The sequence below is a fragment of the Sphaerodactylus townsendi genome, linkage group LG01 (genome assembly GCF_021028975.2).
Source record: "Sphaerodactylus townsendi isolate TG3544 linkage group LG01, MPM_Stown_v2.3, whole genome shotgun sequence".
Lineage (NCBI taxonomy): Eukaryota > Metazoa > Chordata > Lepidosauria > Squamata > Sphaerodactylidae > Sphaerodactylus > Sphaerodactylus townsendi.
The window spans coordinates 46,614,563-46,640,819 of NC_059425.1; the positions used below are offsets into that span (position 1 = coordinate 46,614,563).

A 26,257-nucleotide genomic window follows, 5' to 3' on the forward strand; every position below is an offset into this window, starting at 1 on the left:
TATTTTTCTAAATAAGAACATATCTTAAGCGATAGTAGAAGGTACAGAAACCTTAAGGGGGAGACACTAATTAAAATCAGTATTTGAATATCTAAACAAAATTAGATATGAAGGCAGGAAGCCAGCGGGGGGGGGATTTCTAGTGTTTTGCACTGAGTGTCACATGTATGACTATCTGCCACTAGGACAGAAGTCGTGGGTGTGCCCTCGCTGCAATGAGCTCCTGGCACTCAGGAAATGCGTGCGTTCTCTTGAAGCCAAGGTGGCAGACCTGGAGAAGCTGAGAGAGGCAGAGAGGGCGACAGACGAGGCTTTCAGGGACCTAACAGCCGGGTCCCACTCCCAAGGAGACATCTCTTCAGATGTCATGGAGAATGAGAGTCTGGGGGCCGGAGGGTGCCAGTCTGAGATGGGGGAAGATTCTCCCTTAGATGGGACCCCTTCCTTAGCTGGTGATCAGATATCCTCTTGCACTGAGGATACCCCTCAGGGAGGTGGGGGGGGGGCTCCTTGTAGTGAGTGATTCGATCATTAGGAATATAGAGAGTTGGGTTTGTGAGAGAGAGGCATGATGACCGCATGGTGATTTGCCTGCCTGGTGCGAAGGTTGCAGATGTCACGCTTCGTCTAGATAGGCTGTTAGACAGTGCTGGGGTGGAATCAGCAGTTGTGGTCCACATTGGTACCAATGACATTGGGAAATGTAGCCAGGAGGTTCTGGAAGCTAAATTTAGGCTGCTAGGAAACAGGTTAAAATCCAGGTACCCCAAGGTGGCATTTCCTCCGAAATGCTACCTGTTCCATCTTGCCAGGGCGAGCTAGGCAAGCGGAGATACAGGGTCTGTCAATGCGTGGATGAGAAGGTGGTGTAAGGCAGAGGGATTTCAGATTTGTCAGGAACTGGGGAACCCTTTTGCCAGGACCAAGCGCAGGCATGTACAAAAGGGACGGGCTTCATTCTTAACCAAAGAGGAACCAGGCTGCTGGCACTCAACATTAAAAGGTGGCAGAACGACAGCTTTTAAATCCGATCCCTGGGGAAAGCCGACAGGAGAGCTCACAGGTGTGACTTCTGGTTCGGAATAACAGTGTCTCATGGGGATGCAGACAGAGAGGGAGGTTTTTCTAAATCAACCCCATACAAGCGAGGAGCATAGCAAGGTGATAAGTGATAGTGTCTACAAAAGGCTATTAGAGGGCTAAAACACATAAATTAGGGACAGAGACACAGAGTATATTGTTAAGTGTCTCTGCTTGCTAATAGTGAGAAGCCTTCAACCTAAAAAATGGGGGGAGCTGGAGTAGAGTTTTGCAGGAGGACATTGATATAGTGGGCATCTACAGAGACATGGTGGAATGAGGAGAACCAGTGGGATGCTGTCGTATCCCAGGTTACAGGTACTCTGCAGGTATGCAGATAGGACAGGGGCATATTGGGGGTGGGGTGTCCCTCTACATCCAAAGAGAACATAGTGTCACATAAAATAAGACAATGTCTGGGGGAGCTGATTTCCTTCTACAGAAGCTAACTGTGGATATCAATAATACCAGGGGTAGAAGGATAGTTTAACATTAGGAATATATTATCGCCCTCCCTGGACCCAAAGTGCACAAGAGGATTCTGAGATGGAAAAAGAAATTAGGGAGGCCAACAAAAGCCAAAATGTAGTGGTAATGGGTGATTTTAACTATCCCCATATAAACTTGAAAAATGCATGTTCAGGTCATAGTAAGGAGGAGGAACATTCCTGGATATGCTAAATGACTGTGGCTTAGAGCAGATGGTTTGATGGCCAAGACTCAACCAGGGAGTGGCAGGATCCTACACATCTAATGCTATGTGGGGACCCAGGACCTGAAGTGCGGGAAGTCAGTGCTTGTTGAGCCGACAGGGAACAGCAAACACAATTCTGTCAGATTCAGTATCTCTGCATGTGAAGACAAGTGACAACTACTGAAATGTAGTTACATTTGCCTTCTGCAGAAAGGGAAATTTCTAAAGATGAGGGGAATAGTGTGCAGTGAAGCTGAAAGCGGAAACTCAAGAGAATCAAAACTGGTCCAAGATGCCTGGAGGTTATTTAAAACACAGTCTTAAAAGCTCAGCTGGAGATGTATGTTCCAAGCAGGTTAGGAAAGGCAGCACCCAGTTCAAAAAGAAAAAGCTTCTCACCATGGTTAACAAGGGAGGTTGAGGAAATTATTAGAGTGGGAAAAAGTATGTCTTTTTGGTAGAAAAATGGAAGTCCAACTTAACTTCGATGAAGAATAATTAAAGAGAACACAAAGGGTGGTAAAAGAGAAGCAAGTTAGCTGTAAGGGAGGCAAAAAAGGATTACATGGAGGAACGCATGGCTCGCGAACATCAAGACCAGCAACAAAACAGTCTGCCATGAAGTAAATCAAAAGTGCAGGGAAGCCAGCTAGGGAAGCCCGGTGGGCCCATTAGATGATAAAGGAACAAAAGGTGTGCTAAAAGATGACAGGGAGATTGCAGAGAAGCTGAATAAATTCTTTGCATCTGTCTTCACCCAAGAGGTGATGGTGGAGGAAAATTCGCACACCTGGAACCAAACTTCTTAGGAGGCGAATCCAAGGAACTAGCGAATATAGTGGTAGACAAGGAAGAAGTTCTGGCAGCCAAACTAAATGCTACCAAATCCCCTGGCCCAGATTGCATTCACCCAAGAGTTCTTAAAGAGCTCAAGCATGAAATTGCTGATCTTCTCACTTTAATATGCAACTTATCCCTGAAATCAGCCTCCATCCCTGAAGACTGGAAGATGGCCAATGTCACACCAATCTTTAAGAAAGGATCTAGGGGGGACCCAGGAAATTACAGGCCAGTCAGTTTGACATCTGTTCCTGGTAAATTAGTAGAATCTATTATTAAAGATAAAATTTTAAAACATGTAGAAAAGCAAGACCTGCTGAGGAAGAGTAATCATGGCTTTTGCAGAGGCAAGTCCTGTTTTACAAACTTACTAGAGTTCTTTGAGGGTGTAAACAAGCAAGTGGATAAGGTGGAACCATTGGACATTGTCTACTTGGATTTCCAAAAGGCTTTTGACAAAGTTCCTCACCAGAGACTATTGAGAAAACTCAAAGCTTAATGAAGAAGGGAATAACAAGAGGGGAAGTCCTCCCCATGGTGATTTTAAAAACTGGTTGGAGGAAACAGGAAACAAAGGGTGGAGTATAAATGGGAAGTTCTCACAATGGAAAGATGTATGAAGTGGTGTCCCCCAAGGATCCGTTTTGGGACCAGTTCTCTTTAACCTATTCATAAATGAGTTGGAAGTAGGGGTGGGTAGCGTGGTGGCCAAGTTTGCAGATGATACCAAATTATGTAGGGTGGTGAGAACCACAAAGGATTGCAAATAGCTCCAAGCGGACCTTGATAGGAAATTAGGGTGAATGGGCTAAGAAATGGCAAATGCAGTTTCAATGTATTAAAATGTAAAGAAGTGATGCACATAGGGGCAAAAATCCAAACTCTTCAATGCGTACACGCCACGCTAAGCTATCAGTCACAGACCAGGAAAGGGATTTAGCGCGTCTTAGTTGATAGTTCCATGGGAATGTCAACTCAATGCATGGTAGCCTAGCTGTGAAAAAAAGCGCAAACTCTGTGCTGGGGATAATTAGGAAAGGAGTTGATAATAAAACTGGCAAAGATTGTCATGCCCTTATATAAAGCTGTGGTGCTGACCGCGACTTGCCAGGAGGTACTGTGTTCAGTTCCTTGGTCAAACCACACATCTCAAAAAGGATATCGAAGAGATAGAAAAAGTGCAGAGAAGGGCAACGAGGATGATTGAGGGATTGGAGCACCTTCCTTATGAGGAGAGGCTGCAGTGTTTGGGACTCTTTAGTTTGGAGAGGAGGGGATATGATTGAAGTCTATAAAATTATGCATGGGGTAGAAAATGTTGACAGAGAGAAATTTTTCTCTCTTTCTCACAATACTAGAACTAGGGGGCATTCATTGAAAATGCTGGGGGGAAGAATTGGGACTAATAAAAGGAAACATTTCTTCACTCAATGTGTGATTGGTGTTTGGAATATGCTGCCACAGGAGGTGGTGATGGCCACTAACCTGGATAACTTTAAAAAGGGCTTGGACAGATTTATGGAGGAGAAGTCGATTTATGGCTACCAATCTTGATCCTCTTTGATCTCAGATTGCAAATGCCTTAGCAGACCAGGTGCTCAGCAGCAGCAGCAGCAGAAGGCCATTGCTTTCACATCCTGCATGTGAGCTCCCAAAGGCACCTGGTGGGCCACTGCGAGTAGCAGAGTGCTGGACTAGATGGATTCTGGTCTGATCCAGCAGGCTAGTTCTTATGTTCTTACTGCTGCTGGAGAATGTTAATTTTGTTGGTTTTAACACAACTGCATGTGAACACTGCCTAGGGCTAAAATGATCTAGTTTGGCCAAGTTAACAGTTGTGGTCCGAGCATAATTATCAAAAGGTGTCTGGATCATTGTTCCCCACTGAAATGTGTTCATTGAGTACTGGCCCAACTAGAATGGGGGGGGGGGGGGAAACGAAGTGTGTGTTGCATTCCAACTGAAAGTGGGTCTCTCCATTGGCACAGCCCCAATTTTTATTTTGGGAAGTATGTCCTTTTCATGAGAGAAGGAGAAAGAAATGTTGAAAGTTGTAAGTAAATTGAAAGTTGTACATTTGAAAGTTATCATGCAGATTAAAGGTAGGTCCTAGGCATGAGGTAGATTATCTTGCACATTAAAAGTGGATCCCTCAGATCAAACTCTCCTTTTGCCTGTACTAGCTTAAACACAAAATAACAGATGTCTAGTAAACCATCTTGCAAATACACAGAGAATTAAATGTAACAAGTCATTCAAGTAGAACTAATATGATAGAGGCTTTGAGTGGAATTCAGAAACAGTGTGCAATATTACAATTTCAGAAATCACCTGGGCATTGTGGCACTGACCTGGCATGTAGTACCTTATGTGGTACGTTAATCATTACCTGAGCAAAAAATGCAGTTATGTTTTTGTAAATCACATATGTACCTATCCCTCTTTCTGTTCTCTTCTGAAACATTATGTCCTAAATATTGTGGTATTTTTTACCCAGGTGCTACTCAAACTGGCAATAGCTATGGTATGGGCCGAGGCCGTGGTATTCAGAAGAAATTGAAACGTAAAGACCGTGGAAGGGGAAGAGGTGCAAATAAAGGAAATGACGAGGTAGATGGAATGGAAGTGGGTTACATTGAAAAATCTGGAATTTTATGTACTATGGAAACTTAGTACAGAGGCTTCCTTTGGTGTCGTTATAGTGCAATTATCAAATTTTATTGATGCTTCTGTAAGTTACTCTGTAAAACAGCATGAGTATTATAGTGAAAGAATACATACATCAGTCAATTTTTAACGAGCTTAAACACTGTAGGAAGGACAGTGTTAATTTTGTAACATGAAATACTAACAAGCTAAGGATCACTGATCAGTAAGTAGTTGCTTTTACAAAAATATCTAGCTCTGACATAGTCAGTCAGTCAGCAGCAGTAAGATGGCTGGTGGCTGAGTTATAACAGCCCATCACTATTGAACACAATAGCCAGTGACTTTCTAGTATCATACCAGATAACTAGTTCTTTGCAGCCTTTATCTTGTTTACATTTCAGGCTATCCTCTAGAGTGGGGTAACTATAATTTAATCTTCATGACCTCCATGCAGTCCCTCATGGGACTGTGTAGGCACAGGCCAACCATGGAGATTTTTTTTCAGTGTTTTGCAGAACCGTAGGCAACTAGTAAGTGCTCCCCTCCCCCAGTGGCATACTTGAGCAAAAGTTTTTCGTTCTCTGAGACACGTGACTGGGGGTGGGGCAGCACTCTCCTTCCAGTTCTCCCTTCGTCACTGTGGGAGGAGGATGTCTTCAGCAGGACCTCTTCTTCCTGCAAGGGGAAACATTCAGTGACTTAACTTTACTGTTATCACTATTGTTGTTAGTTGTAGTTTACAGTATTACAGTTCTAGTGATATAGTTAGTCTTGTGTTGCATTTTTGTTTTTTCCGGATCTTAGTTGTGGCTCTTTTCAAAAAATGCCAAACTTGAGCTAAAATGGCACAAGTGGTTGAACACGCTGACTGTCTCTTATGCTTGCGCAAGGGACATGTCATGATTTCATGCAAATCCTGTAGCCTCCTAACTCCTAAAGCTTGTAAAAAAAGGACTTCCCAATTGAAAGTAGCCATATATTCGAAAGCGCTATGCCAGTGGTGGCGAACCTTTGGCACTCCAGATGTTATGGACTACAATTGGCCATGCTGGCAGGGGCTGATGGGAATTGTAGTCCATAACATCTGGAGTGCCAAAGGTTTGCCACCACGGCGCTATGCCAACCTCTTCTGGAACAAGGGGGCATGGGAAACATCTTACCTTCCAAAAACTCCGCTATTGAGCTGTCAGGGCCTTTGGGGGCCACAGATCAGCAGCCATGGGCTTCCTCAGGGCCCCTACAGAAGAAAGTCAGAAGAAAAACCAAACATTTAGAGAAGGTGGACTCCTTCTCACCTCTGCTGAAAGGGGTACATTATCTGCCCCATGCCTTGCCTTCGCTTGGCAAAATCTGGAGACCCCGCTGTCACTGACACACGGGCAGTGCCAAGAATTCCCAATGTGTCTCATCGCCAAAGCGCAGGATCTCACCAGCTTGGAATTCAAAGTTGCCACATTGATGTCATGTGGATTCGAGAGGGCGCTCACTTACATGCCACCTGTGGTCCACCAAGGGCTCCTCTCCCCTGCCATCAAAGCGGCACACACTGTCCCCATCACTGGCAGGTGGACTGCCAGACTCTTCTGAGGATGATGTTGTTGAACTCTCTGGCCTGCAGGATGACCCTGGGGGGTGGTTATGGAATGACCTCACCACCCCAGCAACCAATACCAAGCCCATGCTGTGGACAATGTACCCTCAATGGCCTTCTTGGGAGCAATTGTTTCAGCAGCAACCTGAACAGGCAACAATTACCCCAAAGTGGATGCTTCAATGCTGACCATCATAGGCTACCTCATCAACCCCAGCAGATCTGCTAAGCGACGATGTTCCTTGGGAACCCGATAAGCCAGGAGATGATTTACTGTGGGTAGAGGAGATCTTCCATCACAACATTCAGTCACTCCATCTAGCTGCATGGAGATTAATGTCCTAGAGGGTTGGTCAGAAGAGGTGCTGTCTGTCTTGACAGCTGCCAGGAATCCCTCAACTAGGAAATCTGACTCCTCAAAGTGGACCGGATTTACTAAAGGAGCTGTTGCACAGGGAATAGACCCCTTTTCTTGTTCTTTGGACAAGATTTTTTCCTACTTATTGCAACTTAAAGAATCTAGGTTGGTAAGCACTTCTCTGGAAGTACATTTGGTAGCCATCTCCTCTTTCCATGATGAGATACAGTCCCATATACTGTTTTCTAATCAGTAGTATAAATGTTTTCTGGTACTGTGCCATGGATGTTGCTCTACGCTGACAACGTCATGATCGTAACCACTACTCGAGTGGAGCTGCAGCGCCAGGTGCAGGCCTGGAACGACCATCTTAATCAATTCGGCCTGCACCTTAACACTGCAAAGACTGAATATCTGGAAACAACTCTTGGTATGGGCTTGATCCAGGTCAATGGTGACAATCTGAAGAAAACAGATGAATTTCAGTACCTAGACTAGATCTTACAGAGCGATGGCAGCATTGATGGTGAAATACAGGCAAGAGTCAATGCAATATGGCTGAGGTGGAAGGGAGTCAATGGTGTTCTTTGTGATATGAAAATGCCTATACACCTGAAGTCAAAAATCTACAAGACCACAGTCCACCCCATAGCACTCTGTGGGTCAAAGTGCTGGCCTGTAAGGAAAGCAGCTGAAAGACAGCTCCATGTCATGGAAACGCACATGACTCACTGGACACTAGGAGTATCCCTCCTTGACCACATCACCAACGTGTCACCTCCCAGACACTGTCACACTGGGTTACTTTGACCATTTGTCTTGTGAGAAGACCGGAGTCTTGTGCCCCATTCAGGTGAAGGCTCACTCCACCAGAGCTCAGGCAACTTCTGCAACTGTAGGGGGTAGAGTAGCTCTGCTTAATGTGTGTAAAGAGGCCACTTGGTTGAATAGATGATATTCATTAAACATTATGCTGTGGACGTCAGTGCCAGGGCAGAGATTGCGGTGGGAAAAGCTGTGTTACAATCATCATTTCGTTGAGAGTTTCTCACCTACCTCCATAGCATATGAAGCTTGCTACTGTCCTGTGTGGGACTGCACAGAGGCATGAAGATGAAAAACAGTTTTGCACTTACCTGTAACTATTTGTTCATCAAGTGGTTCTCTGTGCAAGTGCGCATCCCTCCCCGCTGTACATGTGTCTGAGCTGGAAAAACTATTGCTTGAGTACTTGACTGAGGGAGGGGAGCATTTTCTAGTCACCTAGCAAAAACCTGAAGAAAAATCTGGTTTGTCTGCACCTGCATAGTGCCATGTGTCCTTGCACAGAGAACTACTCAATGAACAAACAGTTACAGGTAAGTGCAACACTGTTTTTCAGTTTCAAAGATGGGAAATTAAGGCTAAGAAAAACTAAGGCTAAGTCCTCACAGCAAGCCTATGACAAGTTAGGTTTAAGCTGTGTCTCCCACAACTTGGTCCTAAGATGGACCATACTAACCAAGTTACTGTCCTTGCACACATCAGCACTCAGAAACCTGTCCCTGGTTTTCATAATGTACGGTTGTACTATTTTACTGCTTGTTACAGATACAGGAAGCTCCTGTTAAAACATTATCAAACACTGGTAAAGTTTATATTAACTAGAATGTTGATGGCTAATGATGGAACCCTCTGTTTTGACCTTCAGGAGCTCAGCAAATTGTATAGTATCTCCTTTAAAAATCTGAACACTATAATTATTTGGAGTGATACTTAAGCAGGAAAAGCAGCTTAAAATGAATGTTTTTACAGGAAATAAAGCCAGTGAAGAAGTGGCCAACTATGAGTCAGGCATTCATAAACCAGCATACTGTGGAACACAAAGGAAAACAAATTTGTAAATATTTTCTAGAGGCACGATGCATTAAGGTGGGTACATAACTATATTTTATCTTTCTGGAATGTATATATTTCATTCTAGTTTGTTCAATAGAAAAGTGGAATTTATTGCGCCTTTTTATGTATGAAGTAATTTTCTTTAGTACCTTTTTGCACCTACTTTATAGAATTTCAAAGAAACTAAGTCAGCATAACAGATTCTTTTGTCTGTGCATAGCATTTTACACTTTCTGTTAACTGGTTTATTTACCTTTGAACACATTGAAGATGTTTAGTATAATCATGAAAGTCATGAAATCATGTAGAAAAAATAAATTGTTGTGATGATAGCTTTGTAATTAACTTGCACATTCTTGCATCACAGTGTTGCATCATTGTGAAAAGAGGAGCTTCATCAGTTCTGATAATACCAAAACTGGTAGTACGTTCTGAATGCAAATAGTATCTACATTGTCTTAAAACAGTTTCATAATCTAATTTGTCTTTTATAAACTTAGAATTTGATGCATTTTTATAATTTGTTTTATTTTATTCTTGTAAAATTAGTAAATAAATTTCAACTTTTTCAGCTCTGCTAATGAAACAATGATTGAAAAAACCTTTCTAAAATTTACCATATTACTATTGTAAGTTCAACTTGAAATATGAGAATTATATACTTGTAACTAATAACCTCTTTCTTTATGTACACAGGGAGATCAGTGTAAATTTGATCATGATGCAGAGATAGAGAAGAAAAAGGAAATCTGCAAATTTTATATACAGGGTTATTGTTCCAAAGGAGAGAACTGCATTTATATGCATAATATCCTTTGACAAAAATATTCAAATAATATAATTTAAGCAATCTGTTTGAAAACTGTACCAGAATATAGATGTTCTGTAAAAGTATTGGCTTGAAATGCAGTGCAGACTGATACTTGCAAAGCACTAGAGGGAGAAACTTTATAGTCATACTTGTTAGAAAGTAATTATATTTTCAGTGAATCGTTAGTAGTAGTATATTGTTACAAATTAAAAATCTTGTGCTTTCCTTTGCCAGTGCTTTTTCCATAGAAATAAAATAAAATGGGAATCTTTTGAGAGTGTAATTTAAGAATATTCCATGTAATATATCCCCTTGACAGGGAATTGAGAGAGAAATCCTGTTTATGTCAGCAGGCTTCCAACATGCCTAGTTTCACTATGTCTAACAAAATGATAAGTAATTTAGTAGAAATGTTAGCCTTGTTAGAGTTCTTAATATTGGCTTACATGAATTTCCTTGCAAGTTCTATCACACAGGAGCTAAGTGTTACCACGGTGATAAATGCAAGTTTTCTCATGATCCGCTAACTAAAGAAACAAAAGAGCTCCTTGATAAAGTAAGTAATACCAGTTCTCATAATATTTAGTCTCAAACAGGAAAAAGTTGCTTTCAGAGTTGTTTTCAAAAGTAAGAAAAGCCAGAGATTAACCTGGTTTTCACTTGATTTTCCAAGGATCCAAAGCAGATTTAATGAGTCTTCAGATACACCTAAGCTGTAAAAGTAGGCCTTTGTATGTAATAAGTAAAAACTTCTAAAATAATAAATGGGACAAAAGTGAAAAGTATTTTCAGGGATTGGCGGTGCTTTTATCTAAAGGTCTTCCCCCTTCAGAATTCCACAAGAGAAATTCCAAGCCTTAGATGTTAAAATCATCAGTTATGACTTTCTGGGCATGCCTAGACAAAGAAGACTAGAACCAGTTTAACACACTACATTTTAAGCCCTGCCCTGGTGTTAAGCTTCAAAGCATCATAACAAAACTAGTCTTTACTACATCATAAGCAACTGCAAGATCCAGTAGGATCAAAAGAAACATGTTTCACTTATTTAAGTGAGATTCTAATAAGATTAATTTAGATTGGAGGTATACATCTCTGCAGATAAAGCCTAAACTTTTAGCATCCAGAATGTTCTGTGAAGGACTTGTTGTCTGTTGGTACTGCCACGTAGGATTCAGCCCTTGATCCAGTATTTAATTTCCTAATCATGGCTGGTCTTTTCTTTCTTTGCCAAGTAACAAAATAATTGAATTACGTTGCTTACCTTTAAGGAAAAGAACAGTACCCGTACTTTGGATCCCAGTCTACCCCCAAAACTGAATGCTAACAGCAGTGAACCAATATAAAACTTTAGGTTTGGATGTTGTGCTGTATGATTTACTTTATCTTAAAAGAATGCAAAATATGTAAACTTAAAAGAGATACTCCAGTGGTTCCAAATAATTTTGTTTGTTAGTGAAGTCGACCCACGTGGTCAGCGCAAGAACGAGACGAGACGCGGAGATAACATCTGGTGGAGATCGCCAGCAGCGGGAGCGCGGAGGTCCGTGTTCCTAGCGAGTCTCCCGCGTGCTGGTTCCTGGCACCTTTTGCCAATTGTGATTCCTATCAGAGGCATTGGCCCAAGAAGGAGGAGGAACAGGAGGGAGTTCCGCGAGAGCGGGAGGTCGGGAGATCATCATGTGATGCATGATCTCACCTGGCTACGATCAGCGGAGAGGAGCTGCAAGCGTCTGAGCCTAACTCCTCACCTGGGGGCAAGACCATTGTCCCTGCGCCCGATTGACCTAAAGCCAGACAGTTCATGACCCGTGACTCATAGGGGGATGAGGGAGTGGGGAATGCGAGTGCGACCAGAAGGTCGTAGGAGCGTTTTAGGTGTTCCAGCTTCGAAATTCACGGTGCTGCTGGGTCAGCTGATTGCATTACTACATCTCCCTCCCTTTTTTTACATTTTAGAAGGGAGGCTTCTAAATGCTGAGGGGCTTTATTTAGGGGGACGCTTTGTCCCCTCCGCTGTTTGGCTATTGAGAAGTTGACCGAAAGCTTCTTGTGCAACATTAGAACTTAGCTTGGTGGGCAGGGGAAAGTCGAGGGGCTTCTTCTACACCACGTTACAGGCAATATTATTAGATACACATTGAACAAAACAAGACCCGGACTCGATGAGGCACAATCAAACCAATGCAGAGCTTGTGCGATAGCACTCAAGCCCATCCCCTCCCGGCAGCCAGCTCCAGAGGGCACGACCACCAATGGGGGGAGCAATACATCATACCTCTTAGACTGGATATAACTCTTTTGCAATTCAATGCGCACTCCTCTTATGAATCAATTGGGAGTTATCAGAGAGATTAAAACAACACATATTATGTACATTCTCACAACCTTGGTGATGTAATAACAACAGAGTAATCAATGGCGACACGCATTATCTAGGGTCGCCGGAAGCAGCGAAGTTCCACTGTTGCTTTCGAGGAGGCTAGGGCATCCAGAGCGGTGGAGGTAGAATTGATGTGACTTCGCCGAAGGGCATTTTGCAGAGCCAGCCGGCCAATAGTCTTAAGCATTGTAAGAGGCGGAAGTCCAGGGACCCCCACTAGAGGAAACCAGCGAGGGAGGCGACATTTCGGCTGTGGAGAGGGCAACCGCGTCGCCTCCGGCAGGAGGGATCGAGAAAAGCTGAGGCGGCGGTGCCCGGGCTCACTTGGTTGGCCAACGCCTGACGATGCGAGCGCCCAGGTGCTTGGACTTCGGGTGGATTAGCGACAGTCTTGGTGATAAGGGAGAGAGCCGGCCGGGAGGGATTGGACGACGGGTCCCCAGTCACGCTCATGGAATACCCTGATGGATGAGGCATTCATGAAGGGACTTAAACCAGACCTCCAGTAAGGAAGTCTCCAGGGAAGACTTTGCAAAGCAGCGGGGAGCAGGCAGGAGCTTAGCAAACTCCGACTCCCTAGGTACTGGGCTCCAGGCAGAAAGATGAAGACGTTGGCAGCTGGCAGCAAACTGCTCCCAGATGCTCTGACGGTCTGGGTGAAAGCTTCGTCAGGGGGTGGCCGATACTGCCAAAGCCGAGGCAGAAAGGAGAGCAGCAGAGCAGGCAACAAGGATGGTGGCCGCCGAAGTTGGCGGTGATGATTGCAAAGAGAGCGGCACAGAGGTTCTCGGGTGTCTCGGGGTGGTACTTGCTGGGCGCCCAGCAGCTCTTGAGCTTGGCTGGCGGTTGCTTTGACGCTTTCCCCAGGTCATCCGGGTCTTTGGACCCGGTCTGGGCGTCGGGCCGTCGGCGTTCATGGATTGAGGCCGCTAAAGGCGGGATCCTTCAGAGAGATGAATGTTCCATCTCCTGGGATGGGGGGTTGGTTTCCCTCCTGGCAAAGCCATTCCGGCCGAATGCAGGCTGGCCCGCCAATGGCCGAGAAGTCCCAGGGAATCCCACAGGAGCCCGTGGTAGGAATGGGACTGAAACACACCCCTTCCCCAGGTTATGGGAGGGGGTCGGGTCCCGCCAGGCTTCGGTTCTAGAGCGGGTGGCGGGAGATCAAGATCGAAGTTTTATTTGAGTTTAGAGTTTAATGTGTGAGGCTATTTTGCAGACTGGCAGTGGTAGTTGAAGGTTGCTTTTAATGGCAATTCTGCTGGGGGCCGCCTATGCCTCTTTCTTAAAATTATTTATTGACAGGGAGGGCAGGGGTGGAAGGACCCTAAGGGACCATTGTGGGTATGCATGCTTAAATCGAGTAGTACCAAAGGGGCTTTTGGAGCTCTTTTGGGGGGATAGATTAGCGTCAGGGGAACAAGGCATTCAGGCGGGTTGGAAGGCAGAGGGACTCAGCAGCATGCAGAGGGGGGGTTTTCCTTGTAAGGGGAAATGTACTTACCGTGACCTTGGTGGCCAACGCTTAGGGGGGCTGGATGGTGCTAAAACTTTGTAATCGAATTATCTTGGGGAAATGTCGCATGCTGAAACCACTCCTTAAGGGGCGAAGTTTCGGCCAAGCGTCTTAGAAGTGATGATGGTGCTATAATACCATGACCACTGGAGGCGCCCAAACTGGTTTGTAGAAGTGAATTTGGATGCGGCAGCCTCAGCTTAACCTGGGGCCTATCCTGGCAGTGCTGGGCAGGTACCAGAATGGGCCCAGATTTTTAATCCAGGGAGGGCCAGTCAGGGCCAATTGGCCCTCCTGCCCTTTTGGTTGAAGAATGGAAGAGAGAGGAACGGGAGGGGAGTCGCATTTCCTTGCGGAAGTTCGAGAGGCAATTCGGAGGTACAATCAGGATTAGTGATCTGCGTGATGGATTTATCCATCCCAGACTACAGATCGTTTTGACCTGGCCTGGGCATGAGGTCTCTTCCCCAGAGATTAACATGGATGTGTCCAAGACGAATTAATGCGTACCCGTGCGAGCTGTTGCTCCAGTCCTGGGCTGTGGACCGTGAGCCGGCTGATGCTCCGTCACCGGCGGGTTTGTTTCCCCCCCACCCCCCAGATGCGCGGGCAAAGCCTCGGTCGGCCACTGAGATTCAGGCCACTTTCGGCTGTCCCTTGATGACAACAGTCCAGCATCAGCGCCGGTGTCTACCAGGCCCTTAAACATGCATCCCCTCTATAGCGAGCTTTTCCAGGAATACGAGGCTGGGAGCTTCCGATGGGTGTTTCCACCGCCGCGATGGTGGTGCTGGCTGGCGCCTATATTGTTGGCTGCCGGGGCTTGCTCAGCCTTTATTGGGTCGGCAGCGGGCAGCGCATGGGGCAGGAAGGATCAGCACAATGTGCGCAGCGCTGGTTCCGGTGGGCAACTCCCGGCGCGGATGTTTGGGTCAGATCTGGAGATGGATGGGTCCCTGGTAGCGTGGAGTTGATTACTCCGGGAATGATGAACACTCCCCTGCTCAGCGGGCGAGGCACTTAAGCAGCACCAGCCCAAATAGTCCCGGTAGGGATGGGGTCGCCATACCTGGGTTGGGGCGACAAAGGACCGCCGTGGGGGAACTTGGAAGGGAGATGGGCTACCAGGTGCATCCGTGAGCGAGATGCCACGAGTGGGGGGCGGTTTGGGCCTGGGTCTGCTCTAATATTCTCCTCCTTGGTCCTGGGCTGGGGAGACACCCGGGCTGGGGAGACACCCGGGCGCGAGTTTCCCGACGGGCAGTCGCTTCTCCAATGGAAGCCTCTCTGGCATCGTGGGCACCGGGTCTTGGGCGGCCTTCTCCTCTTGGGGGAGGACCCTCCTCCATCAGGGTTATAGGCCCCCCCACCGGGCTGCCTACATTCCCTTCGGAAGTGTCCGGGTCTGCCGCAGTTAAAGCAATCATCCTGAGGCTTTCCCCTGGCGGTGGAGAGTGCTGCGGCGAGGAGGCTAGCTTTTGGTGGTGAGGAAGATCCGATGTCCTGGCAAGCCTTTTAAGCATGTCGGCCAGTTCAGGGTCTTTGCCCAGGCCCGTGATTGCTCTGGCTGGCACTCCGGAGAGGCGTTCTCTCCTTAGCCAGGCGCATGAGGAGCTTCGCTTTTGGGCCTCTTCGCCATATCTACCTGCCTCTTGAGCGCTTCCTGGAACCCTGTTCACAAACTTCGACATAGGGCTCTCTGGGGGGCTTTTGGCCAAAGCGGCGGAGAAGCTCTGTGTGGGCTGGCCAGAATTGGGGACCTTGACAAACGCCTTGTAAGCGCACTCAGAGGTGACCGTAAGGGTGGCCTCAGGCAGGACAATCTGATTGTTGGGGTTACTGAAGGCATCGAAGCCGCAGTAAAGCTGTGCGGCGGTGTAGGCCGCCGCCGGAGGCGGCTGCCCTATAAAGCGATTGCTGGCGTGAACTTCGCTTCCTCCCAGATCACCATTACAGCAGGGAGCTCAGGAGCATGCGGAAGGTGGTCTTCCAGTCAGCCGGAACCATTAAGTGATTCCTCGCGATTGCCTCCTAGCATGCCTCTCACGTAGGGGCTTGAGTGGATTCCCTTTACGTCCCAGACAAGTCGCTTTAAGCGGAGCTCTCCAGTGGAGGATGTTATATGGCTTAAAGGCGATGGATTTCGACAACCAACTCGCCGAACAATGCCATCCCTCCCCTCGGTATTCTGTGAAATGGGACGGGCACAATCTTGCGAGAATATCGGCATCGCCTTCCGTCCAGGGTTTCTTTCTTTTTCAGATCGTGGCTAATAACGCTCTGCGAGGAGGTTGAAACCCGCGCCATTACGTGGCGCTTCGACGGAGGGTCTTGCGGTGGCTTCGAGGAAAATGAAGAGGCGGTTAGCAAGGGGAGGGGCGGCTGAGCCGCTGAGAGATTTTGAAATGGGCGTATGGAGGTTGAGCAAGGAGGGCAGAAGGAGGGATACAGGCGTCCAATTTAAGCGGATAGAGAAAAAATTCCGAGGGTTGAAATTGAAGGTGAAAGATCGAGAAAGCGAGGGCGGCTGCCCACAGCAAGGGAGCCATAGGTCTGGCAGGCTGATGGCGAGCATAACATTGTCTCCACTGCGTCAGTAGCTTACGGTGACATCGGGCGCCATGCCGGAAACTCTGTGCGAAGAGTGCGCTTCCGATGTTCTTCCCAGAATCCTTAAGATCTCAATGTCCCCCCTTCTAAAATTGGGTACCATGGATGGCATTGAGCTTGCAATCTCCTCAACCAATTTGGCGCAGCTCCCTCTCTTTAACGGAGGACCCTGCCGCATTTCGCTAACGCTTTCAGTTCTCCAGTTAATCGTGCATTGTCATAAGCCCCTGCTTTTGCAAAGCTCCCTATACTCACCGGGGTATGTTCCGTCCGGGACGCAGAGAGTGTCCTAGGACTTCCGAGTTCCCTGGATGCGCCACGATCCAGCGGACGGGCGATACCGAAAGCGGTGGTCCCTGGATGCGCCCGATCCAGCTGGACTTCGGTACCGCCGCCCTTTCCCAGGCTGGGGCTGCACGGTGAGCAGAATTGGGAGGTTCGAGAGATTCCCCCGGGTTTCGGCACCAGCTTGGAAGCGCTCGCACTCCATCGTGGTCAAGCGCCAAGAACAGACGCACGACGCTGGAGATAACATTTCTCCAGGATAACATCTGGTGGAGATGCGCCAGCAGCGGGAATGCGCCGAGGAACCGCAGGTTCCTAAAGCGAAATCTCCCGCGTGCTGGTTCCTGGCACCTTTTATTGTGATTCTATCAGGGGCGTAGAAGGGAGGCAGAACGTGAGTGAGTTCCGAGAGCCGGGAGGCCCGGGAGACTCATCATGTGATGCATGATCTACACCTGGCTACGTGCAGCGGAGAGGAGGCGTGGCGTGCACTGTTTCCTAATCCCTCACCTGGGGGGGGTGAGACCACTGTCGTCCTGCTCTGATGACTGGAGAGCCAGACAGTTCATGACCCTGTGACTCCATGTGGGGATGAGGAGGGGGTGCGGTAAAAGCGACTCAGAGGCGGGTCAGAGAGTTTTAAGGTGTTCCAGCGCTCGACCACGGTGCTGCTGGGTCAGCGGTGCATTACTACAGTTAGATGGTATTTTCAGCCCATTTGTATTCTATGAATTTATCCCATGAACTTTATATTTTGAAAATATTGTAACCTGTTGGTAACTTACATGATACAGAACTCAGTAAGAGGTATTCGGATGGGGGAAGGGGGACTTGCAATCAGTGGCAAAGCTGCAACAGGGTGGGGGGTTGCTGCGCCCTGGGCGCGCGCCATTGACATCGCCCCCAGACACCCCTCCCAGGGGTGTGGTTGGGGCACGGGCGGATTGGGGTGGGACGTGGGGTGCACAGGCAGGTCGAGCCCTGAGCGCAGTTTCCTTTCCCTCTGTCCCTGCTTGCAATGCTTGTTTAGAAGATACACCAGAAACATTTATGACTTTTGCTACACTGTGTGTTTCTTTTAGGTGCTGAACACTGAAGAGGAGCCACAAAATGATGATGAGAAAGAACTGGAAGAACTTAGGAAGCGAGGCATAGTTCCTCTTCCGAAGCCACCGCCAGGAGTTGGACTTTTGCCAACCCCACCAGAACCATTTTCATTTGCTGAGGAAGATATAGAAAGCTTTCAAGATCCCTCCGGTGAATTCAAGAAAATACCATCTCTCTTTGAGATAGTTGTGAAGCCTACGGTGGATTTAGCACACAAGATTGGAAAGACGTGGGTATTAGAATGGGGCTTTAATGAGATTATAAAAGGGTTTGGGAAATCAGAGACCTTTGTGTAAGTTTCCGTTAAAGTATTCAGAAGTAGAGGGGAGATGGGACACCTGCAGTCCACTAGCTTACTGGGTGTACAGCAGGGTGGGAACACTGACTCTCAGATTTTCAGGAACTACGATACTCAGGAATCCACGAGTCAGCCCTGGCCATGTGCCAATTGGCCATGCTGGCAGGGGCTGATGGGAATTGTAGTTCCTGAACATCTGGAGAGCCGCAGGTTCCCTACCCCTGGTGTAGCACTTCCCCTCCCTTGCTCCTGTTGTTTCTTCCCCATGCCACCTGACAGCATTGCAGAACAACATTTCCTTAACTGGGGAACTTCTTTAATGCCAGTTAAAGGAACACATCCCCACTAGCACCAAACTGTACATCCTCTACCAGGCAGAGCCACACAATGCTGCGTTTGCTACACTTGTGGCTCTCTGTCTTCTCTCCTGGAAGATCTACTGGGCCTTTTAAGTTAGTGGAAAGGAGTGCTGTGCAAGCATGGTTGCTGCAGGACTACATTGTGTTTCCTCTGATGTAGTGAAGTGCTGTAACAGTGGTAAGCAGATGCAGTTCGCCATACTTTGCAAAGTCACAGTAAGATTTTTTAAAAAGAGTTAAAATTGTATTTAGAACATAAATAGGCCATCGTTGTTTAGATGTCCTTCTTGCTTGGCAGATATCTAAGTGGAAAAAAATCATGCAGTTCAGAACTGTATTTAATTCTGATTTAGATCCTTTTGGAGAAACTTTGTGTAGACATAATCTATACATATAAAGTTCTTGACTTGTAATCAATGTAGGTCACAATAATTAGAAGTTAAATTATGGTCTCTGGAGGTAACATAATTTTGAAATATGTGGGTAGCCATTTTTTACATTCTTGAATGAAATATTGGATTGTGTTTTAATGCTTGTCAAAAATGTTTGTAACTTGTTAACTCTGTCTTACAGCCCACCAGCTTTTTATAACAGCACATCACCACCAGGACCAGAGTTTGAGGGGAATGATGCACATATGTACAATGCAGAATCAAGCCCAGGACATAATCTACCGTCAGGACTACCAGGTTCTCCTGGGCATCCCTGTACAGGTCCAGCAGTGCCACAGAGTCCACCTTTACAGCCAGTTCCTCCAGGTTTCTTAGGCCCACAGTGTCAAGCTGGTGGACCTATGCACGGACAGCAGGGTGGGCCTCCTTTAACACCACCTGGTGCATCATACAGCTGTGCAGCTGCTCAAGAGCATATGGCTAACATGCCAAGAGACAATCATTGCCAACCTGGACCACCGTTTCAGCAAATACCAAGTGAAAGGCAGCCAAATATTGGTTATGACAATGCTGCCAATTTCTATGACAATTATTATTCACACCAGGCTGTGCACAACTTCCAGACAAACAGTAATACCTGCGGTAAGTTTTATATATAACATTTCTTCCCTGCTTAGAGGTATTAGCTAATGTACATTATTGTGATTGTCAAGAATATGACGAGGTCTGTGTGAAAGGTGGATTTATATATTGCACAAACCCTTGGGAATACTTCATTCACATTTCTTTTCTTCCAGGACCCAGGAAGTTATGAATCATAGATTTTGTTCTCACTCTCTGTACTTTTACTTTCTGCTATTCAGTTTCAAGGGAAATCTTGAGGGAATTGGAGTAACTTGCTCTCCAGTCAAGCTTTTGAAAGTCTAGTCTTGCTTCTGTGTCTGTAGTTCCATCTTAAATTGTGTTAGTCATGCTTAAGAATGGTGGAATATTGAAAGATTGCATTGATATAATAGAGAAACATCAAGTGCAGTTTCAGTTGCTCAGCTTTGTTTTGTTTTTTGTTTATGTCCAACCTAAATACTGATTATTTGTAATTCTGAATGCAGATGGTGCATGGCGTGGAGAATTTACAGATCATCAGCCACACCACATTTCTTCAGATTCACATAACAGTGGAAATGAATATGAGTCAGACGGTGCCTCTGCAGCAGGACATAATTCAACCATTAATGTACCAGATTTTCTTCCTGCAATGCAGAAAGCCCTTTTTGTAAGGCTTAGTCAAAAGCAACAAGATGATGGAGAAAGGATGAGCAGTCAGTGTCAAAGGACCCTGAGTAGAGAAGAAGGTATTGTCAGATTTTTCATTTTAAATATCCTGTAATATTATGCTTTCATGCAGTTGCTGTTATTGAAGACCTTGTAAACCAGAAAGTTTACTTTCTTCACGTTTTTATTTTCCTTCTAATTTTTCTAAAATACATTCCTACATATTGCAAAATTAGCCCAAGGTGGACTTGAGGAGCAAGGAACCTGTGACCTGTTACAATGTGGGAATTATGTAATCTCCCTCCTCTCCACTTTTCTCTGCAGAAAAACTACATCTGCAACTGGACATTTGTTTGTTTCTTCATTGCAGTCCCTGAGGATTCAGAAACATGGGATTATGCTTGTGCAGTCTGTAGAACAAACATTTAACTTAATTCTTCTTTCCTACAACTTGGGAATATAGTGAAGCTTATTGTAGCTTAAGCAGTCAAGAAAAACAATTGATTGTTCTTTTTAATAGCCACTATTTGCATAAAGTGTGTGCTGTTAGAATTGCCTCTCATGCAAAGGGTATGATGCTGAACAACCTCTCCCCCAGATGAGCTGCTGGTGATTTGTGTAAATTTGGAATATTCCAGTGATACAAGTCACAGGCATTGTCTTCAATATGATATAAGTGGGAGCAATGATTCCCCTCCACCCCAAATTGCTCAAGTCCAAGCTAGACTCATTGTTCACAAATCCAGGCTATATTTCCAGTTAGGCAGTATAATACTGAGCTGATCTTTGGATTCAAGGATGCTTATCAAGAGCCTACCTTCATATTTGGCTGTTGGAGGAAAAGGAAGTTCTGAAATAGGGTACAGAAAAGAATTGAAATAAGTTTGACTCAAAATTGATGTGCTAGTCACCTTTTCCTCCTTTTGCTGATTTCTGCATAGCTTGAAGAAGGTAAGAGAGAAATATGGTGGGCAACAATCTGTTTTCATAAGTCTTGGCTTGCTTTTGATTCTTCTGAAACATTTTACATGTTTATGTATTGTGGTATTTTTCAGTGTGCAAAGAGCTCAACATGTGGACATAACACTTAAATATAGGCTCATAGGACCATAAAGAACTGAGCTACTGCTTCTTGTATTTTGTATACTGTGCGTTTGTTGATCGATGGCAAAAGGGTACAGTACTGTACAGTACAGTAAACCTTTATTAGGCAAAAAGGCGAAAGGGTATTTGATTCTTAACAGCCTGTGGTTGTCTTAATTTGTGATCCACCTGTCCTGTTGCCCGGCTGTTTGTATATTGTTTTATGTTTTTAAAAACCCCAACTATTTTAACCTTTCCTAATAGGGAAGGTATTAGGTCTACTCAGCCAGATCATGCAAGACCACAGTCAGCAAGCTGCAGGCCAAGTATTCTTTGGCTTTGCCTAGTACCAAAAGGTTTGTGCCTTTGGCCATAGGCAAGCTTTATTTATATCTTCAACAAGAAGGGAAAGCAGAAGTTCAGTTTGGATCTTGTACAGCTGGCAGACTGGTTCGCACTTTGCACTCCATGTTACCTATTAGAATTAGACAAGTGGGGACCCATAGCAAAATGTTGCATCTTCTTTCATCTTGTCCAAGATGGCTGGAAAGCTGGGACTTTTTCCATCTTTACAGCAGTTTAGGGGGAGGTGGGTAAGAGAACACCTGCTAGCACAATCCCAGTAACTGCTCTTTAACTCACACAGATACCTGCCAACGATCAGAAGCGGACCTACCAGGGGGGGATTAGAGTGCTGGCGTGTTGTTGCACCAAATCTGCGTGCAACCTCGGGGAGAGGCCCGGAGAAGAATCACCCCCGATGCAGCATGCTCCCACCCCACCTGAGTGGAAACAGGAGTGCGCAAGGAGGCTGGAGAAGCGGCCTGTTCCTTTCAGGCTTGCGAGCCCCAAGGTCTCGTGGGAAGTGTAGTTCCCACCAGGCCGTTTTCAGCCTGAAGGGAACAGGCCGATTCTCCAGCCTGCACTGTTTTACTAAGGTAAGTGGGGGTGGGGTGGGGCGCTGCGGGGGGTGGGTGGGCAGAAAACACAGTGGTGCACAGGGCGCAGTATGGTCCAGCTACACCTCTGCTAACGATAGACCTGCATATTCCCATTCTCCACTGGCTCCCTGCTTCCTTTTGTTTTCCTCCTTCCCAGTTAGATGGGAGCTTATTGGGGTGGGGAGCTGATTAGCAATGCAGAGTTTGGATCTGAAAGCATTTTAACCTTCCCCTCTGCTACCACCAGACATCTGATGGGGGGAGGGTTTAGAGTGCACCATTTAGTATTGCCAGATTTGTCAGTGTTTATTTCCTTAAATGGGAGGAGCCCTCCAATCTGGCCTTTGAAAAATTTCAGACTTTTTCTTTTGGCGCAAACCTGGGGATTTTCCCAAGTTTGTAGGAAACCGCACCTGGCACCATTCTGCAGATTTTTGATCCATATTTTTGGAGCTAAGTGCAGCAATGATGATTAAAAATTCTAGACATTCATTTATTTTGGGTTCAAAAATACTCAGTTCGGTTTCTGAAATTTGCATGATGTATTTTCTTTTCTAGATGACAATGTAAACTGGTATTCCAGTAGTGAAGAAGAGGAAGGAAGCAGTGTTAAGTCGATACTAAAAACGTTAAAGAAACAAAGTGAGAATTTTAGGAATCTGCAGACAGCAGAACAAAAGTTGCGTATTATGCCTACTGACCCAAGACTTACAAAGGAGAGAGGTCCGGGGAATCAGGCTGTTGATCCCAGGCTGAGATCAGCTTCCAGATCAAATGCCAGGAAACTTTCCGAGTCAGGAAACTTGGACCCAAGGCTTGCACGAGATCCTAGAATCTTAAAAAGTAGTGAAAGCAGTCATGCAAGTTCCTCTGTTGGTGGAGCAAAGCTGGAATTGCATCACACACATCCTGGTGTCAAGGCCGTGCAAAAAGGCCTAGATGAAGATGATGAAGATGCAGAACGAGAACTGAGAGAGAGAGCCTTTCTAATACCGTTGGAACCTCTACCAGGAGTAACAATAAGAGATCCAAGATCACAGCTGAGACAATTCAGCCATATTAAAATGGATATTGTCCTGAGCAAACCCAACTTTGCTAAGCATATTGTATGGGCACCTGAAGACTTACTCCCAGTACCTTTGCCGAAGCCAGATCCAGTATCCTCAATCAACTTGCCCCTTCCTCCACTTATAGCTGACCAGAGATTTAATCAGTTACGCAGTACCAAAAATGATTCCATCCCAACTGACCCAAGACTAGCAACAAAAGCAAAAAGTAACACAAATTTAGCAAATAGAAGTGGCTCATTGGACCACTCTGCAGAACCACACGTTGGCAGCATTACAAACAAATTAGGAGATCCTCGCTTACAGAAAAGCATTGACCCCAGGCTTCACAGGCTGCCTAGTACAGACACTCATCATGGTATAATGAAGGATTCTCTGCCATCAAAAACTGACCCCAGGTTAGCAAAATCTGGCACTGGTACAACACAGCCTTCAGAAGCCGCGAATTTTAAATCTGACTCTGATGCATTGCCTCCATACGCACCTAAACTATCGTCTTCTAGTGCTAGAATGGGCACCCCTAGCTCAATACTTAGCGGCATTAGTTTGTATGATCCTAGGAATCACACTTCTTCAGACCCCTCTCCAGTTAATTCAGGGGAGAATGGAGAAAACCAGAAAAAGGGTATTTTGAAAAATTCTGGCCAAAGTGAAGCTACTCTCTCAGAAGAACAGTTGTCTGCAAAAACAACTCCAAATGTGGAAAAAAATCTGGAAACGTTTGGAGAAGCCAGCACAGAGAAAGTGGGCAGTGTTAGTAAATCTCAGGCAAAGCACTCCATTGCTGCTCCAGCAGTGCACAATCTTCCTATCCAAGCTTTATCAGGGTTAATCAGACCACAGTACAGCGATCAGAGGCAAGTAAGGCAGCCTGGGCAGATCAGTCTGACACAAGAGAGCGATCCAAACGGGGAATCGGATGACAAATCCCTGAAGGAGGTTTTCAAGACGTTCGATCCAACTGCTTCACCTTTTTGTTAGTTGTTGGTTTAATAAGACTTTTTACCATTGTGAATAATGCAGAGTTCTGCAGGTTTGTAACTGGTTTACCTCTATGCTTTATTTTTAAATTATGACTAGAAAACACTTTTTGGCTGCTATTTTCAGAACCACATGCAGTAATACATTATGCTATAGTGTTTGCCAAGTTGGTATTTTCGATATAATTTTCCCATTTCAGGGAGACTGATCATGGATCTGTTTTAAAAACATAGGTATATCATGTTAGATCTGAGAGAAGCACTTTCATTGTAAATAATCATTAAATCAATTTGAAGACTTGTATAGGTGTAATTGTCTTTTCAAAATCAGCATTTAGAGAATGTTTGCCACTTTTGTATGATTGTATAGGTTCAAGCAATATAATGTACATTACTGTGAGAGACACTATTTAAAGACAATTATCTGATCTATCCAGCCAAACTTACTAACTGAAATAAAAATGTTGTTCTTTTCTGAGCATTTGGCACAATGCATCATTTTTTACTCATGCATTCGATATTCTCAGCCTAAAAACTGTATTGCGTATTGTTTAAAAAAACTTTTTAAAGTATTTTATTCTATTCTGTATATAAAAGAAAATTCAAAGGACATAATTAGAACATTACATTAAAGATGAAAACACTGTATAACATTGTATTTCCTTTTTCATGTATACACTCTTCTCAATTAGTGCTATGTCACATTGTGGTGTTAATGTATTCAGTGTATTTTTGTATTCAGCTACTTCATTTGTATTGCTTTTTTTGTATTGATGTAACTACAGTAACCTGTATTCATGTATCTATATGACATTTTTAACAAATTAAAAACGCTGAAAATATGTACCCTTTCATGGACTGGACAAGGTTGAAGTAATGCTTGGTGGCTAAATAGTGGGAAATCTAAATTTGCTCTACTATTGCCTTCAGTCTGAAATACATAAGCAATTGCTTTACAGTCCATTCTTTAGTATTTATAAGAGCAAATTTTCCTTTCATTTAATTGAGAAAAGAAATCCTTGAAGACTATAATATTTCTGTTGTATGCTAATTGCTGTATTTGTTTATATAGAATAATTGCAGGAAAGTAAAGACCATTTCAGATCACCAGTATAATCAAAAAAGTTTTTTCTATATTAAGCTGAATATCCTGCACTGCACTAGTAGAAGTGTTAATTTGCTCTTCAAATGCCAAATAAAAAAGTCAATAGAAAAGCATTAGTTTTGCACAGCATTGCCTTGCCATTGGGTAAGCCTTTTCCCCCTTTAATTCCGTTTGGAGCAGTTTGACTCTTGTTGGCTATTTCTACATGGCTTATTCCCAGCACCACAGGTGTAAAGAAGTAAGCAGCAATCTGGATGCCCTCTCTCCCTCACAGCAAGGCTACCTGCACTAACTGTTTTTGTGGGGATGTCTACAGTGAGTTCTTCCTATATATCAAGTCCCTTTAAGGTGGAGCATAGCTTTCATACATCCTTTAGAAAAGCTCCAAATTCAGAAGGTTGGCTCCACTTAGTTTTTCACTTAAACTACATTACAGCCTTGTCTCCTGCAGTTTTTGTTCTCGGCGTGATACTCAACATAGCTGCCTTAAGTGGTCAAAATGGTGCTCTCTTTTTCAGCAGCAGAAAAACTGGTTGGAGTCAAACCAATAAGCTAAAGCAGCTTTCAGCATAGGCAGGAGTATCAATGATTTACAGTACTACACCTGCAGCAGTTTTCTGCTTGCTGTATCAGACAAAGCAAAAAATCCTAGACAGCTGCTACACGTTTCCCCATGTTGGACCATTGAACCGTGCCAGCATTATAGTTTGCTTTTGAATAGAACCAGCAAACAAGTGTGGGCCTACATTCACCCTCATGAATACTTTAAAAAGCTTCAGCATGTTGTCCCAACAAAAGTACTGCACTGTAGCAACAGGTCGGTGGTTCCAGTTTTTCAGGCTCTGATCATGGCTCCTTGCCACTCTCGTGCTGCATTTGTGATGTAAAGCATACATGAGCTGTGGAAAATGAATGAAAGTTGCTCTTTGCTTCTTCCCTACTACCTGCCCAGAATAGC

The 26,257-nt window shown here is 45.1% G+C and overlaps 1 protein-coding gene across 1 annotated transcript in view; it reads left to right on the forward strand.

Annotated features, from left to right (window-relative positions):
- Positions 1–25,040, forward strand: part of ZC3H6 (zinc finger CCCH-type containing 6) — a 30,266-nt gene extending 5,226 nt beyond the window's left edge. Inside the window, exons 4-11 of the mRNA XM_048504784.1 lie at positions 5,112–5,224; positions 9,007–9,123; positions 9,787–9,898; positions 10,348–10,457; positions 17,778–18,031; positions 19,033–19,493; positions 19,961–20,203; positions 22,706–25,040. Coding sequence (XP_048360741.1) covers positions 5,112–5,224; positions 9,007–9,123; positions 9,787–9,898; positions 10,348–10,457; positions 17,778–18,031; positions 19,033–19,493; positions 19,961–20,203; positions 22,706–24,195 — 2,900 coding nt within the window. The 3' untranslated portion in view covers positions 24,196–25,040. The remainder of the gene's footprint in view (positions 1–5,111; positions 5,225–9,006; positions 9,124–9,786; positions 9,899–10,347; positions 10,458–17,777; positions 18,032–19,032; positions 19,494–19,960; positions 20,204–22,705) is intronic.
- Positions 25,041–26,257: the final 1,217 nt, after the last annotated feature.